The sequence below is a fragment of the Heterodontus francisci genome, chromosome 3 (assembly GCF_036365525.1).
Source record: "Heterodontus francisci isolate sHetFra1 chromosome 3, sHetFra1.hap1, whole genome shotgun sequence".
Classification (NCBI taxonomy): domain Eukaryota; kingdom Metazoa; phylum Chordata; class Chondrichthyes; order Heterodontiformes; family Heterodontidae; genus Heterodontus; species Heterodontus francisci.
The window spans coordinates 132,590,294-132,605,508 of NC_090373.1; the positions used below are offsets into that span (position 1 = coordinate 132,590,294).

Sequence of the window (15,215 nt, forward strand, 5' to 3'; positions counted from 1 at the left end):
ATGAATACCATTTGACCTTCCCTTGCTGTGTGCCTGATTTGCCCAGTAGGATCATTCTCCTTACTCATCCTAAGTGGAGTATAACTGAATGAAAAAGAATCATTATTGTTGTGCCTCAAGTGCTGTCAACTGAAATTTCAAAGACTTTTCAGTGACATGGGGATTACATGCTTCTGTGCCATTTCTCACAACTTAACAAAGATGTCTCAGTGCACTTCCAGGGAATTGCTCCTTTAGCACTGATACTGGGTGTCAGTATTTCCACTTTGCAACTCAAGTTAAAGTTAAAGCAATGGCACTATAAAAACATGCTGGAAGTTTTAATTGAATCACTGCTGTTATACTCACATGGCATCTCTAGCATGTAATTCACACTGGTATAAAACTGAATGTTCGTAATTATCTTCAGCACTGGCGTCAGTGTTGATGCAAATTCTGGAAAGAAATCTAATCCTTTGTTTCCCAATCTCAGGGGAGTAGTGGCACAACAATTCTTCTTCATTCAGTTATACTCCACATACAGTAAGTACAGCAATGCTACTGGGCAATTCAGAGGTGTAACAAGGGAAGATCATGTGACTTGCAGCTGACAAGTTCCCTTAAAGGAGCAGGTGGCCCTGAGATTATGTCACTAACGTTAACTTATTATAATATAGGCACATTTGTCCTATAAAAGAATATAGTGAAATTCAATATGAACAGTTTTTTTTTTACATTATTAATCATTCACAGGATGGCAAGGCCAGCATTTATTACCCATCTTAATTGCCCTTGAGAAGGTTGTGGTGAGCCATCTTATTGCATACTACTGAGTGGCTTGCTAGGCCATTTCAGAGAACAGTTAAGAGTCAACCACATTGCTCTGGGTCTGGAGTAAAATAATGTAGAAGACAGTTAAAAAAAAATTTAATTAAATCTTCAAGAAAACCACCCCAAAAAAAAAAGCATAAGGAAGTTACGATGTTATTTTATGACCCTTACCAGGTATAATATTATTCTATAAATTCTCACGCAGTGTGAACTAGACACACTGTTATGAACACTTTATTGTATGAACACTTACACTGTCTGATATTATTATATTAACATTTACCACTGTATGATATTGGCCTGGATTTCACAGTCAGCAGCAAAGGAATGGTGCTTGCTGTTTACTATCCTGGCAGCTGCCCACAAAGTTTTTGTGGACATTTGAGTGGAACCTTCTAGTCACCAGGCATCTGATCCAGCGTGGTGCCCTTTACAGGGAATCAGGGCAAGAAACAGCATGTCTTTTCAACCAACCAGATTGATGAATCCTCACTGAGACAGGCAAAGTCTAAACCAGGAAGTGTAAGTTAGGTTTAAATCATGTACAGAAAGCAAAATAAAATGAGGGAAAGTTGGGATTAAGAGACAGCGAGACAGAGAAAGAAAAGAGGCAGGAAAATAAACAAAAATTATTTATTTTTTATTTTAAATCTCTAAAACTAATTAAATTTTAATGGAATGAGACACCACACTTGTTAATTAAATTTTCAGTAGCAGAGAGATTGTTTGGCAGTAATTAAGATTGTTAACCTTACCATTATTCTCAATGCAAAAACCAAGCCTTTATCATATAAGACTTTAATACTGTGCAATATCAGGATATGAACCCTTATCACAGTGCAATATTACTGTATAAACCCTTAATGCTGTGCATTATGACCAAACTCGTACACTGTGTAATATTATTGTATGAATCCTTACACCAAACCAAACCTCCCACAGGCATCCCCATGCCAAAATTCTGAACCCCAATCTCTCATTTACCCCCCTCTATACCATCCCCAAGTTCATTTCGTCCACAAGACCCACTTCCTGCTTCCTTGATGCTATTCCCATTAAACTGCTTCCCACCCAACTTCTCCTCATGGCCCCGATAATAGCTGACATTGCAACTGTTTTCCCTCTCCTAAATTACTATTCCTACTTCCTTTCAAACTTATGGTTATCACTTCCTCCTCAATAAAAAAACATCGTCAAGCATTCTGTCTTTATCAGGTTTTAGGATAAATTTTGTGAAAAATGTTATGGTGTGAATGGTTATGGATCCTTCAAGAAGACAAATTTAAAATTTTCATCCTGATGTTCAAGTGACTTTTTGGTTTTACTCCTTCCTATCTCCTACAGCCCTACAAACCACCTCCCCACTCCAATGATTTTTCATACCCCAGCTGCTTCTGCAGCCCCCATTCTCCTGCTCCATCATTAACATGACAGTTGCTGTGTACATTCTACACTCTGGAATTCCCTTTCTAAACCCTTCTATTTCTCCATCTCCCTCTCTTCCTTTAACACCTGTGTTACGACCAGGTGAGAAAGGGGTCTAGGGGTCCCTCTCAGCCTTCAACTGGTCTTACCGTAACAGATTTAATTTTAAATCCACCATATTTTTAGCTCTCCTTTGGTGAATCCTTGTTCACCCCTTTCCAATTATAAGGCAAAGAAACCAGCACAAACAGGTTTTCTTACGTTTAAAGAAGAAAAGTTGAAATTTATTAAATCTAAACTTAAACTCTAATTCGGTTAATGCCTATGGATACATGATGCCCCCATGCTAGCATGCATACATGATACACACATGCAAATAGAGACAGAAAAGAGCAGAAGAAAAAAAATAAAGTGGAAAAGTTCGAGGCAATATCTGAAGATGGGCACAATCGAAATGTGGAGCTTATTCAAGGAGCAGCTACTGCGTGTCCTTGATAACTATGTACCTGTCAGGCAGGGAGGAAGTTGTCGAGCGAGGGAGCCGTGGTTTACTAAAGAAGTTGAAGCGCTTGTCAAAAGGAAGAAGAAGGCTTATGTTAGGATGAGACGTGAAGGCTCAGTTAGGGTGCTTGAGAGTTACAAGCTAGCCAGGAAGGATCTAAAGGGAGAGATAAGAAGAGCAAGGAGAGGACACGAGAAGTCATTGGCGGATAGGATCAAGGAAAACCCTAAGGCTTTCTATAGGTATATCAGGAATAAAAGAATGACTAGAGTTAGATTAGGGCCAATCAAGGATAGTAGGGGGAAGTTGTGTGTGGAATCAGAGGAGATAGGGGAAGTGTTAAATGAATATTTTTCGTCAGTATTTACAGTAGAGAAAGAAAATGTTGTCGAGGAGAATACTGAGATTCAGGCTACTAGGTTAGATGGGATTGAGGTTCACAAGGAGGAGGTGTTAGCAATTTTGGAAAGTGTGAAAATAGATAAGTCCCCTGGGCCAGATGGGATTTATCCTAGGATTCTCTGGGAAGCTAGGGAGGAGATTGCAGAGCCTTTGTCCTTGATCTTTATGTCGTCATTGTTGACAGGAATAGTGCCGGAAGACTGGAGGATAGCAAATGTTGTCCCCTTGTTCAAGAAGGGGAGTAGAGACAGCCCTGGTAATTATAGACCTGTGAGCCTTACTTCGGTTGTGGGTAAAATGTTGGAAAAGGTTATAAGAGACAGGATTTATAATCATCTTGAAAAGAATAAGTTCATTAGCGATAGTCAGCACGGTTTTGTGAAGGGTAGGTCGTGCCTCACAAACCTTATTGAGTTTTTCGAGAAGGTGACCAAACAGGTGGATGAGGGTAAAGCAGTGGATGTGGTGTATATGGATTTCAGTAAGGCGTTTGATAAGGTTCCCCACGGTAGGCTATTGCAGAAAATACGGAAGTATGGGGTTGAAGGTGATTTAGAGCTTTGGATCAGAAATTGGCTAGCTGAAAGAAGACAGAGGGTGGTGATTGATGGCAAATGTTCATCCTGGAGTTTAATTACTAGTGGTGTACCGCAAGGATCTGTTTTGGGGCCACTGCTGTTTGTCATTTTTATAAATGATCTGGAAGAGGGTGCAGAAGGGTGGGTTAGTAAATTTGCGGATGACACGAAGGTCGGTGGAGTTGTGGATAGTGCCGAAGGATGTTGTAGGGTACAGAGGGACATAGATAGGCTGCAGAGCTGGCCTGAGAGATGGCAAATGGAGTTTAATGCGGAAAAGTGTGAGGTGATTCACTTTGGAAGGAGTAACAGGAATGCAGAGTACTGGGCTAATGGGAAGATTCTTGGTAGTGTAGATGAACAGAGAGATCTTGGTGTCCAGGTACATAAATCCCTGAAAGTTGCAACCCAGGTTAATAGGGCTGTTAAGAAGGCATATGGTGTGTTAGCTTTTATTAGTAGGGGGATCGAGTTTCGGAGCCACGAGGTCATGCTGCAGCTGTACAAAACTCTGGTGAGACCGCACCTGGAGTATTGCGTGCAGTTCTGGTCACCGCATTATAGGAAGGATGTGGAAGCTTTGGAAAGGGTGCAGAGGAGATTTACTAGGATGTTGCCTGGTATGGAGGGAAGGTCTTACGAGGAAAGGCTGAGGGACTTGAGGTTGTTTTCGTCGGAGAGAAGGAGGAGGAGAGGTGACTTAATAGAGACATATAAGATAATCAGAGGGTTAGATAGGGTGGATAGTGAGAGTCTTTTTCCTCGGATGGTGATGGCAAATACGAGGGGACATAGCTTTAAGTTGAGGGGTGATAGATATAGGACAGATGTTAGAGGTAGTTTCTTTACTCAGAGAGTAGTAGGGGCGTGGAACGCCTTGCCTGCAACAGTAGTAGACTCGCCAACTTTAAGGACATTTAAATGGTCATTGGATAGACATATGGATGAAAATGGAATAGTGCAGGTCAGATGGTTTCACAGGTCGGCGCAACATCGAGGGCCGAAGGGCCTGTACTGCGCTGTAATGTTCTAATGTAGTTTTTGTTGCGATTCTTCGAGCTCACTGTAGAGTCCTTGATTGTCGGTCGATCTTGTTTTTTGTTGGGGCCCAGTATTCTCCTTAAACCTTGTTCGTTGTAGGAGACTTTTCTCTCTTGGGTTCATGTGTCTTCAGTGGATTCAGAGGCTTGTGAGAAAGAGATGGGAGCAGACAAGAGAGATCTTCTCAGTCCAGCAGCAAACAGTCTTTCTGCTCGAATTCTCTGTGGCCACTTCCAAAGACCCTGGAACAGCCAATTAATCATGTGACCAGCTGGTCCAACCAGTCCTGGACCTTGAAGATTGTATCACCTCAGAAGGCCCAAGATTGCGCTTCCCCACCTCCTCACTGTCCGTTGATCAACATCCATTGTGGCTTGAATGTGTCAGGGAATTGTCCTTTGTCTACACAAGTATGCAAATATTTTTTCCAGCCACGGCTGATCTGTTCAACAAGTCATTTCCTCACTCCAATGAAAAAACCAATGTGCCTCATTCTTGGCAGGTGGGGGCCTGCATGACAATCTGCCTTAACACCCTTCTCTTTGGTTAGGTTTTTGGCCTCCCTTCCCAATATATGCTTATTTAGCTTGAGATCCAAGTTTCTACTTACGCCTCTGTGAAGCACCTTGGGCTTTTTTTTTGTTAATGGTGCTATATCAATGAAAGCTGCTATTGTTATATAAACCTTTAACATCGCACAATATTTTCTAACAAGCCCTTAATGCAGTGCAATAATATGGTGTACACTTTTAACATTGAACAAATTATTTCATGAACCCTCACTTTAAATGGGTTTATGCCTCAGTTAAAAGAGACAAAGGAAATGGATATGAATGCATTAATCATTCATATGATAGCACACAGTGTAATTTCCAGCCTACCTACAATCTTTTACCATCCTAATAATATTCCACTAATGTTTCAAATATTAATACATTTTTCCATCTGTCCTAGCAATCTCCTGTTCCAAGCTGGAGATGATCATTTTATGTGAGTACTTACCATGTGACTTAATTAATGATGAGATTAAGTCAAAGAAAAGAATGTCTCTTCTCCCCCTCCCTCACAATATTATCAACCTGCTAAACATGCTGATTATAAGGAATGTGAAAACCTTTTCTGCACCACTAACACTGCGATGAGATACTGAAGCTTCCCTTCAAACTTGCTGGCACACCAGCAGGTGCAGCTGGAGACAGCTATAACAAGAATAACAGTCTCACAAATTGGGTTCTGAGTGCACAGAAAGAATGACTGGTAGAATCTGTATCATTAGACCTAGGCTCAATACTTTGGACCAGAATTCATACCAATGTGCCGGTGTAATAAACGCTCTTGCAGTTGAATGTTTTGACCTTGGACATCTCTCACTGTGACAAACTCCGTTTCATGAGGGTCATATGAAGAAGATGTTATGACAATATTGTCCCCAAGACGCCAACTGACATCATCCTCCAAAACAATCCTGTTCAATGAAAGAAAGAAGAAAATTCTTGCTGTCATGGATTGTACAAAAATTTCCTTTGCAGTTGCAGCATATCTCAGTCCTAACCAAGTCATGCCAGGTGCAATTTTCTTTTGAGTTCTGTTCAAATAAACACACTGCAGTTATCACAAAGGGAAAATTTATGTGGGAATCAGAGCTTGAAACAAGCACCAGAACATCCGAAACATAATAATAGATTTGGGGGGCTTCATCTAGGACACTTTGTGACTTGAGTCCAGAAATGTTTTGTGCTTTTTGTGTAGCACTTTCAGCCTTTGGCAAAATAAAATGAATCCCTTTGAGTAATGAAAGACCTTCTCAGTTTTCAAAATACCTTCTTCACACCTCCTTTCTATATAAAAAAAATCAGTAGAGTTGCAATGATGATGCTTATAGAGCAGAACTGGTGAGCTACTGAAATCTACTTACTGATTTAATAATTCAAAGTATTATTCAATAAATTAACAGTTATCAAAGCTCATTGGTTTTACATTAGTGATTTAAAATATATTTGTTTGTTAATGTCCTGGAAGGTGATGGTATCAGTTCTTGGGCTTAGAAGTTCAACAAGATCATAGCAAAACATAGGTAAATGTAGCACAGAGGAGCAATGTACATCAAGCAGGTAAGAAAATTTAGGGGAAATGACCAGAAGAATGGTCAAAGATATTACAACTTGGTGGGATTTAGGAAGAGAACGCTGGAGTATAAGGGCTTGATGATGTGACAGCTCTGAGTGGGGAGAATTCAGAGTAAGAAGAATGGAATGTGAAAGCATGGATATAGGGCGAGAAGAGATTGAGAAAGGTAAGGAAGGGTGACACCTTGGAAGGATTTGTTAAGGAAGATGAACACTTCAATACGTTATGATATAAGAAGCCTGTGAAGATCAATAAATACAGGGTCAAAGTGAGCAGAGTTCATGTAAAATAGGATGAAGTAGAGTTAGAGTAGAGCACTGCATAACTCAGAAGACAGGGAGGACAGAATGGAAGATCAGATCAGGAAATGATGAAGGTGTGGAAAATGGTTTAAGGGATGATGGTGGTGACAATGGAAAGAAAGAAACAAGGGCCCCAGTTTTAACTTGAAACGTTGGGAACAGGGTGGGGAGAGAGTGGGGCTGAGGGTACCTCAAAGTATGTTCAGTGCGTCTGTCAGTGGCTTTTTAACTTAGTCACCTTACTATAATTTTACTTCCTGGTTTCCTGCCCAACCAGCAGCATCGAATGTGATGTTGGCCTGCATGACATAATCTTAGAACATAGAACAGTACAGCACAGTACAGGCCCTTCGGCCCACAATGTTGTGCCGAACCTTTAACCTACTCTAAGATCAAACTAACTACCTACTCTTCATTCTACTATCATCCATGTACCTATCCAAGAGTCGCTTAAATGCCCCTAATGTATCTGCTTCTACTACCACCGCTGGCAGCGCATTCCACGCACCCACCACTCTCTGTGTAAAGAACCTACCTCTGACATCTCCCCGAAACCTTCCTCCAATCACCTTAAAATTATGCCCCCTGGTGATAGCCCTTTCCACCCTGGGAAAATGTCTCTGGCTATCCAATCTATCTATGCCTCTCATCATCTTGTACCACTCTATCAAGTCACCTCTCATCCTTCTTCGCTCCAATGAGAAAAGCCCTAGCTCCCTCAATCTTTCTTCGTAGGACATGCCCTCCAGTCCAGGCAGCATCCTGGTAAATCTCCTCTGCACTCTCTCTAAAGCTTCCACATCCTTCCGATAATGAGGCGACCAGAACTGAACACAATATTCCAAGTGTGGTCGAACCAGGGCCTTACAGAGCTGCAGCATAACCTCGCGGCTCTTAAACTCAAATCCCCTGTTAATGAAAGCCAACACACCATACGCCTTCTTAACAACCCTATCAACTTGGGTGGCAACTTTGAGCGATCTATGGACATGGACCCCAAGATCCCTCTGTTCCTCCACACTCCCAAGAATCCTGTCTTTAAGCCTGTATTCTGCATTCAAATTCGACCTTCCAAAATGAATCACTTCACACTTTTCCAGGTTGAACTCCATCTGCTACTTCTCAGCCCAGCTCTGCATCCTGCCAATGTCCCGTTGCAACCGACAACAGCCGTCCACACTATCCACAACTCCAGCAACCTTCGTGTCATCGGCAAACTTGCTAACCCAGCCTTCCACTTCCTCATCCAAGTCATTTATAAAAATCACAAAGAGCAGAGGTCCCAGAACAGATCCTTGTGGAACACCACTGGTCACCGAGCTCCAGGCTGAATACTTTCCATCTACTACCACCCTCTGACTTCTATGGGCCAGCCAATTTTGTATCCAGACAGCCAACTTTCCCTGTATCCCATGCCTCCTTACTTTCTGAATGAACCTACCATGGGGAACCTTATCAAACGCCTTGCTAAACTCCATATACACCACATCCACTGCTCTTCCTTCATCAATGTGTTTTGTCACATCTTCAAAGAATTCAATAAGGCTTGTGAGGCATGAACTGCCCCTCACAAAGCCATGCTGACTGTCTCTAATCAAACCATGCTTTTCCAAATAATCATAAATCCTGTCTCTCAGAATCCTCTCCAATAATTTGCCCACTCCCGACGTAAGTCTGATTGGTCTATAATTCCCAGGGTTATCCCTATTCCCTTTCTTGAACAAGGGAACAACATTTGCCACCCTCCAATCATCCGGTACTACTCCAGTGGACAGTGAAGACGCAAAGATCATCGCCAAAGGCACAGCAATCTCTTCCCTCGCTTCCCATAATATCCTTGGGTATATCCCGTCTGGCCCCGGGGACTTATCTGCCCTCATATCATTCAAAATTTCCAGCACATCCTCCCTCTTAACCTCAACCTGTTCGAGCATATCAGCCTGTTCCACGCTGTCCTCACAAACGACCAGGTCCCTCTCACTAGTGAATACTGAAGTAAAGTATTCATTTAGGACCTCCCCTACCTCCTCCGACTCCAGGCACAAGTTCCCTCCACTATCCCTGATCGGCCCTACCCTCACTCTGGCCATCCTCTTGTTCCTCACATAAGTGTAGAATGCCTTGGGATTTTCCTTAATCCTACCCACCAAGACTTTTTCATGTCCCCTTCTAGCTCTCCTAAGTCCATTCTTCAGTTCCTTCCTGGCTACCTTGTAACCCTCTAGAGCCCTGTCTGATCCTTGCTTCCTCAACCTTAAGTAAGCTTCCTTCTTCCTCTTGACTAGCTGTTCCACATCTCTTGTCATCCAAGGTTCCTTCACCCTACCATCCCTTCCTTGCCTCATCGGGACAAACCTATCCAGCAGTCGCAGCAAGAGCTCCCTAAACAACCTCCACATTTCTGTCGTGCATTTCCCTGAGAACATCTGTTCCCAATTTATGCTCCCCAGTTCCTGCCTAACAGCATTGTAATTCCCCCTCCCCCAATTAAATATTTTCCCATCCCGTCTGCTCCTGTCCCTCTCCATGACTATAGTAAAGGTCAGGGAGTTGTGATCACTATCACCGAAATGCTCTTCCACCGAGAGATCTGCCACCTGGCCCGGTTCGTTGCCAAGCACCAAGTCCAACATAGTCTCCCCTCTAGTCGGCCTATCTACATACTGAGTCAGGAAACCTTCCTGGACACACCTGACAAAAACTGCTCCATCCAAACTATTTGCACTAAGGAGGTTCCAATCAATATTAGGGAAGTTGAAATCACCCATGACAACAACCCTGTTACTTCTGCACCTTTCCAAAATCTGCCTCCCAATCTGTTCCTCCATGTCTCTGTTGCTATTGGGGGGTCTATAGAAAACTCCCAATAAAGTGACTGCTCCTTTCCTGTTTCTGACTTCCACCCATAATGACTCAGTAGACAAACCCTCCTCGACGACCTCCCTTTCTGCAGCTGTGATACTATCCCTGATTAACAATGCCACTCCCCCACCTCTTTTACCTCCCTCCCTATTCCTTTTGAAACATCTAAACCCCGGAACATCCAACATCCATTCCTGCCCCTGTGATATCCACGTCTCCGTAATGGCCACAACATCGTAGCTCCAAGTACTGATCCATGCTCTAAGTTCATCACCCTTATTCCTGACACTTCTTACGTTAAAATAGACACACTTCAACCCATCATAGTGGCTGCAACTTTGCCCTGTCAACTGTCTAACCTTCCTCACAGACTCTCTGCACTCGGTATCTGCCTGTTCAACAGCTACCCCAACCACTGATCTGTGGCTCCGGTTCCCATCCCCCTGCCAAACTCCCGAACAGCTCTAGCAAACCTCCCGTCCAGGATATTGGTGCCCCTCCAGTTCAGATGCAACCCGTCCTTCTTGTACAGGTCCCACCTTCCCCAGAAAGTATCCCAATGATCCACATATCTGAATCCCCCCCTCCTACACCAGTTCTGTAGCCACGTGTTCAGCTGCACTCGCTCCCTGTTTCTAGCCTCACTAGCACGTGGCAACGGTAACAATCCTGAGATTACTACTCTGCTCGTCCTGCCTTTCAGCTTCCAACCTAACTCCCTATATTCGCTTTTCAGGTCCTCATCCCTTTTCCTAGCTATGTCATTGGTACCGATATGTACCACGACCTCTGGCTGCTCCCCCTCCCCCTTAAGAATCCTGTGGACTCGATCCGAGACATCCCTGACCCTGGCACCCGGGAGGCAACATACCACCCGGGAGTCTTGTTCGTGACCACAGAATCTCCTGTCTGTTCCTCTAACCATTGAATCTCCTATCACTATCGCTCTCCTATTCTCCCCCCTTCCCTTCTGAGCCAGGCTCAGTGCCAGAGACCTGGCCACTGTGGCTTTCCTCTGGTAGGTCGTCCCCCCAACCGTATCCAAAACGGTATACGTATTATTGAGGGGAACGGCCACAGGGGATCCCTGCACAGTGCGCCTATCCCCTTTCCCTCCCCTGACGGTCACCCAGCTACCTTTATCCTGTAACTTAGGTGTCACTACTTCCCTATAACTGCTCGCTATCACCCCCTCAGCATCCTTCATGCATCTTCTTCTTTTTCGGCCTCCTTGTTTCGAGAGACAATGGGTATGTGCCTGGAGGTGGTCACTGGTTTGTGAAGCAGCGCCTGGAGTGGCTATAAAGGCCAATTCTAGATAGACTCTTCCACAGGTGCTGCAGATAAAATTGGTTGTCGGGGCTGTTACACATTTGGCTCTCACCTAGCGCTTCTGTCTTTTTTCCTGCCAACTGCTAAGTCTCTTCGACTCGCCACACTTTAGCCCCACCTTTATGGCTGTCCACCAGCTCTGGCGATCACTGGCAACTGACTCCCACGACTTGTGGTCAATGTCACAGGACTTCATGTCGCATTTGCAGAAGTCTTTAAAGCGGAGACATGACGGCCAGTGGGTCTGATGCCAGTGACGAGCTCGCTGTACAATGTGTCCTTGGGGATCCTGCCATCTTCCATGTGGCTCACATGGCCAAGCCATCTCAAGCGTCGCTGGCTCAGTCGGGTGTATATGCTGGGGATAAAAACAAGAAATGATGGAAATACTCAGCAGGTCTGGCAGCATGTGTGGAGAGAGAAGCAGAGTTAATGTTTCAGGTCAGTGACCCTTCTTCAGAACAAAGGTCATTGACCTGAAACGTTAACTCTGCTTCTCTCTCCACAAATGCTGCCAGACCTGCTGAGTATTTCCAGCATTTCTTGTTTTTATTTCAGATTTCCAGCATCCGCAGTATTTTGCTTTTATTCTGGTATATGCTGGGGATGTTGGCTGTCTCAAAGAATTCTGTGTTGGAGAAATGGTCCTGCCACCTGATACGAAGGATTCTCCAGAAGCAGCAAAGAGTTGAGACGTCGCTCTTGGCTGACATACGTTGTCCAGGCCTCACTGCCGTAGAGCAAGTTACTGAGGACACAGGCTTGAAACATTCAGACTGTTGTGTTATGTGTCAGTGCGCCATTTTCCCACACCCTCTTGGCCAGTCTGGACATAGCAGTGGAAGCCTTTCCCATGCGCTTGTTGATTTCTGCATCGAGAGACAGGTTACTGGTGATAGTTGTGCCTAGGTAGGTGAACTCTTGAACCACTTCCAGAGCGTGGTCGCCAATATTGATGGATGGAGCATTTCTGATGTCCTGTCCCATGATGTTCGTTTTCTTGAGGCTGATGGTTAGGCCAAATTCGTTGCAGGCAGCCGCAATCCTGTCGGTGAGTCTCTGCAGACACTCTTCTGTGTGGGATGCTAATGCAGCATCATCAGCAAAGAGGAGTTCCCTGATGGGGACTTTCCATACTTTGGTCTTCGCTCTAAGACGGGCAAGGTTGACCAACCTGCCATCTGATCTTGTGTGGAGGAAAATTCCTTCTTCTGAAGACTTGAACGCATGTGAGAGCAACAGTGAGAAGATCCCAAATAGCGTAGGTGCAAGAACACAGCCCTGTTTCACACCACGCAGGTTAGAAAAGGGGTCTGATGAGGCACCGCTATGCTGAATTCTGCCTTTCATATTGTCATGGAATGAGGTGATGATACTTAGTAGCTTTGGTGGACATCCGACCTTTGCTAGTAGTCTGAAGAGACCACGTCTGCTGACGAGGCCAAAAGCTTTGGTGAGATCTATGACAGCAACGTAGAGGGGCATCTGTTGTTCACAGCATTTCTTCAGTAGCTGGCGAAGGGAGAACAGCATGTCAATGGTGGATCTCTCTGCTCGAAAGCCACACTGTGCCTCAGGGTAGACACGCTCAGCCAGCTTCTGGAATCTGTTTAAAATGACTCGAGCGAAGACTTTCCCCACTATGCTGAGCAGGGAGATTCCACAGTAGTTGTTCTAGTCACCGCAGTCACCCTTGTTCTTATAGAGCGTGATGATATTGGCATCACGCATGTCCTGTGGTACTGCTCCCTCATCCCAGCACAGGCAAAGCAGTTCATGGAGTGCTGAGAGTATAGCAGGCTTGGCACGCTTGATTATTTCAGGGGTAATGACTCACACTTCACAAGTGAGCAAGAGCAGATGGTAGAGGCCGAGACAGCAGCGCAGAGGACACATCGGAGAATGCAACCATCTCCAAGCTCTGCTCAATTGGACACAGATACTGTACCTCGGGGGCTGCCAAGAAAGCAGAGAATTATTGAGCAGCAGCAGACAATGGACGATGCACTAACCAGCCTTCAAAGTGGGCTCACCAGGACAGCATAGACATTGGAGGAGTCCACCTCAAATATCAGATTAGTGATGTCACAGGCCACTGAGATGGATAGGGTGGCCAATACCATGGACCATCCAACACTCTGATCAAATGAGTCCATGCACATCTTTAACACCACTGTAAATAGAATGGCAGAAACCTTAACTTTACAGGGCTGCACTGATCTGCACCAAAGTGTTCTCCAACACAGTGATACCAGTGAACTGCAGCTGGGTCATGATAGGAAAGGCGGCAAAAGGGGTCATGGAAGTGGGGACTTCATTCAAACCATTTCCACTTTTCACCTGTCGGCCCCTCTCAGTCAACGCCCTGCATGCTGCTTTGTCTCCCGATGGCAGAGTCTACCTCTGCACAGGTCTTTGGCAGGGCCTTCAGGGCTCCAAAACCCAGAGGATATTGGCCAAGAGCAGATAAGCAGTCAGAACAGGGGAACATGTAGCCGGCCTCTACCTCTGCTGTGGTCACATAGGTTGTACCATATAGGAGTAGCAGGAAAAGGAAGAGTAAGGCTTTTACAGTTGCACAAGGATGTCTAAGAAGATGTTTTGATATGTTTTGCTCTTTATTTACTTCAAATAAATGTTACTCTCTTTCACCACTTTCCCTTGTTTGATGATGAATGTGAGGACATGAATCAATGGGGACCAATGTGGGGGCATGTTAAAGGGCCCCTTGGCTATTTTCAGGACTGCTTTGTGCCAGTGACAGTGGGAAAGGTGTGTGAGTGGTTGTTGCATTTTCTGGTGACATGCGTCCACTGTTACAACCTAAGTGAAACTTGCAATACTAAGGGCATCCCTGGCATCAATGTTAGAAGCTGGGGATATATTCCCTTCATCACCCTTTTTGACTTCTCCTTCCTCCACCACCTCCAAATCATCTGTAACTAATCTGAGCTCTTTGCCTTGTTCCACCTGCAGGTCCAAGCCTTGCTGTTGTACAATGTTGGACAGAGCACAGCAAACCACAACATTCTGGAGGCCCTAGCTGGTGCGTACTGAAGGGCAACTCTAGATCTGTCCAGGCACCTGTAGTGCATCTTCAGCATGCTGATGGCCTGTTCAAACACACATCTGGTAGCAATATGGCATTCATTGTAGTGCTGTTGAGCTTCAGTGTTCAAGTTTCTGATAGGAGTTAGAAGCCAAGTTTGCAATTTTGTCACCCAGCTGCTATCCCTTAAGTTTGCTTCCAGGTCAGAAGACATCTGGGAGCTTGAACTGCTGCAGGATAAAAGCATCATGGCAGCAGCAAAGGAATCTTTCACACACTGCATAAACATCTTTTTGTGTTTGCACACCAGCTGCACATTGATGGAGTAGAAGCTCTTGCAGGTGATGCCTACTCCTGGTTGTTTTGAGAGTGCCCAGATCACCACGTGTGCAGCCGATGCTGGCTTGAATCTATGGGAAACCAGTTACAGATGCAAACCTGAGCCCCCAGTCAGTCAGGCTGGTGTCATTGTTGGCAAAGTTGACATAATTGCCGCCCCTGGCAAAGAAGCCATCAGTCACCTGTCTAATGCATTTATCAGCAGCTGACTGGGAGATCGTGGATATGTCTATGGAGCAGCCCCACAATTATCCAAAGGCAAGAAAGTTAAGCATGGCAATGACATTGAGAGCCCTTGTAACGTGTGGTCACCAGGTCCAGCAGAAAGCAGGTCTTCTTCTAGGAGGCTGAAAATGTCTGCCACCATCTGATGGGATGTCCTGAGCCTCCCGTGACACTGGTGTTCAGACATGTCAAGGAAACTGATCCTCTACCTGTAGACCCTG

The 15,215-nt window shown here is 44.8% G+C and overlaps 1 protein-coding gene across 11 annotated transcripts in view; it reads right to left on the bottom strand.

Annotated features, from left to right (window-relative positions):
* LOC137360749 (fibrocystin-like) overlaps positions 1-15,215 on the bottom strand; it is a 604,145-nt gene that overhangs the window by 180,005 nt on the left and 408,925 nt on the right. For all 11 annotated transcript variants that reach the window (XM_068026018.1, XM_068026015.1, XM_068026020.1 and 8 more), the window contains one exon: positions 6,069-6,223. In XM_068026018.1, coding sequence (XP_067882119.1) covers positions 6,069-6,223 — 155 coding nt within the window. The remainder of the gene's footprint in view (positions 1-6,068; positions 6,224-15,215) is intronic.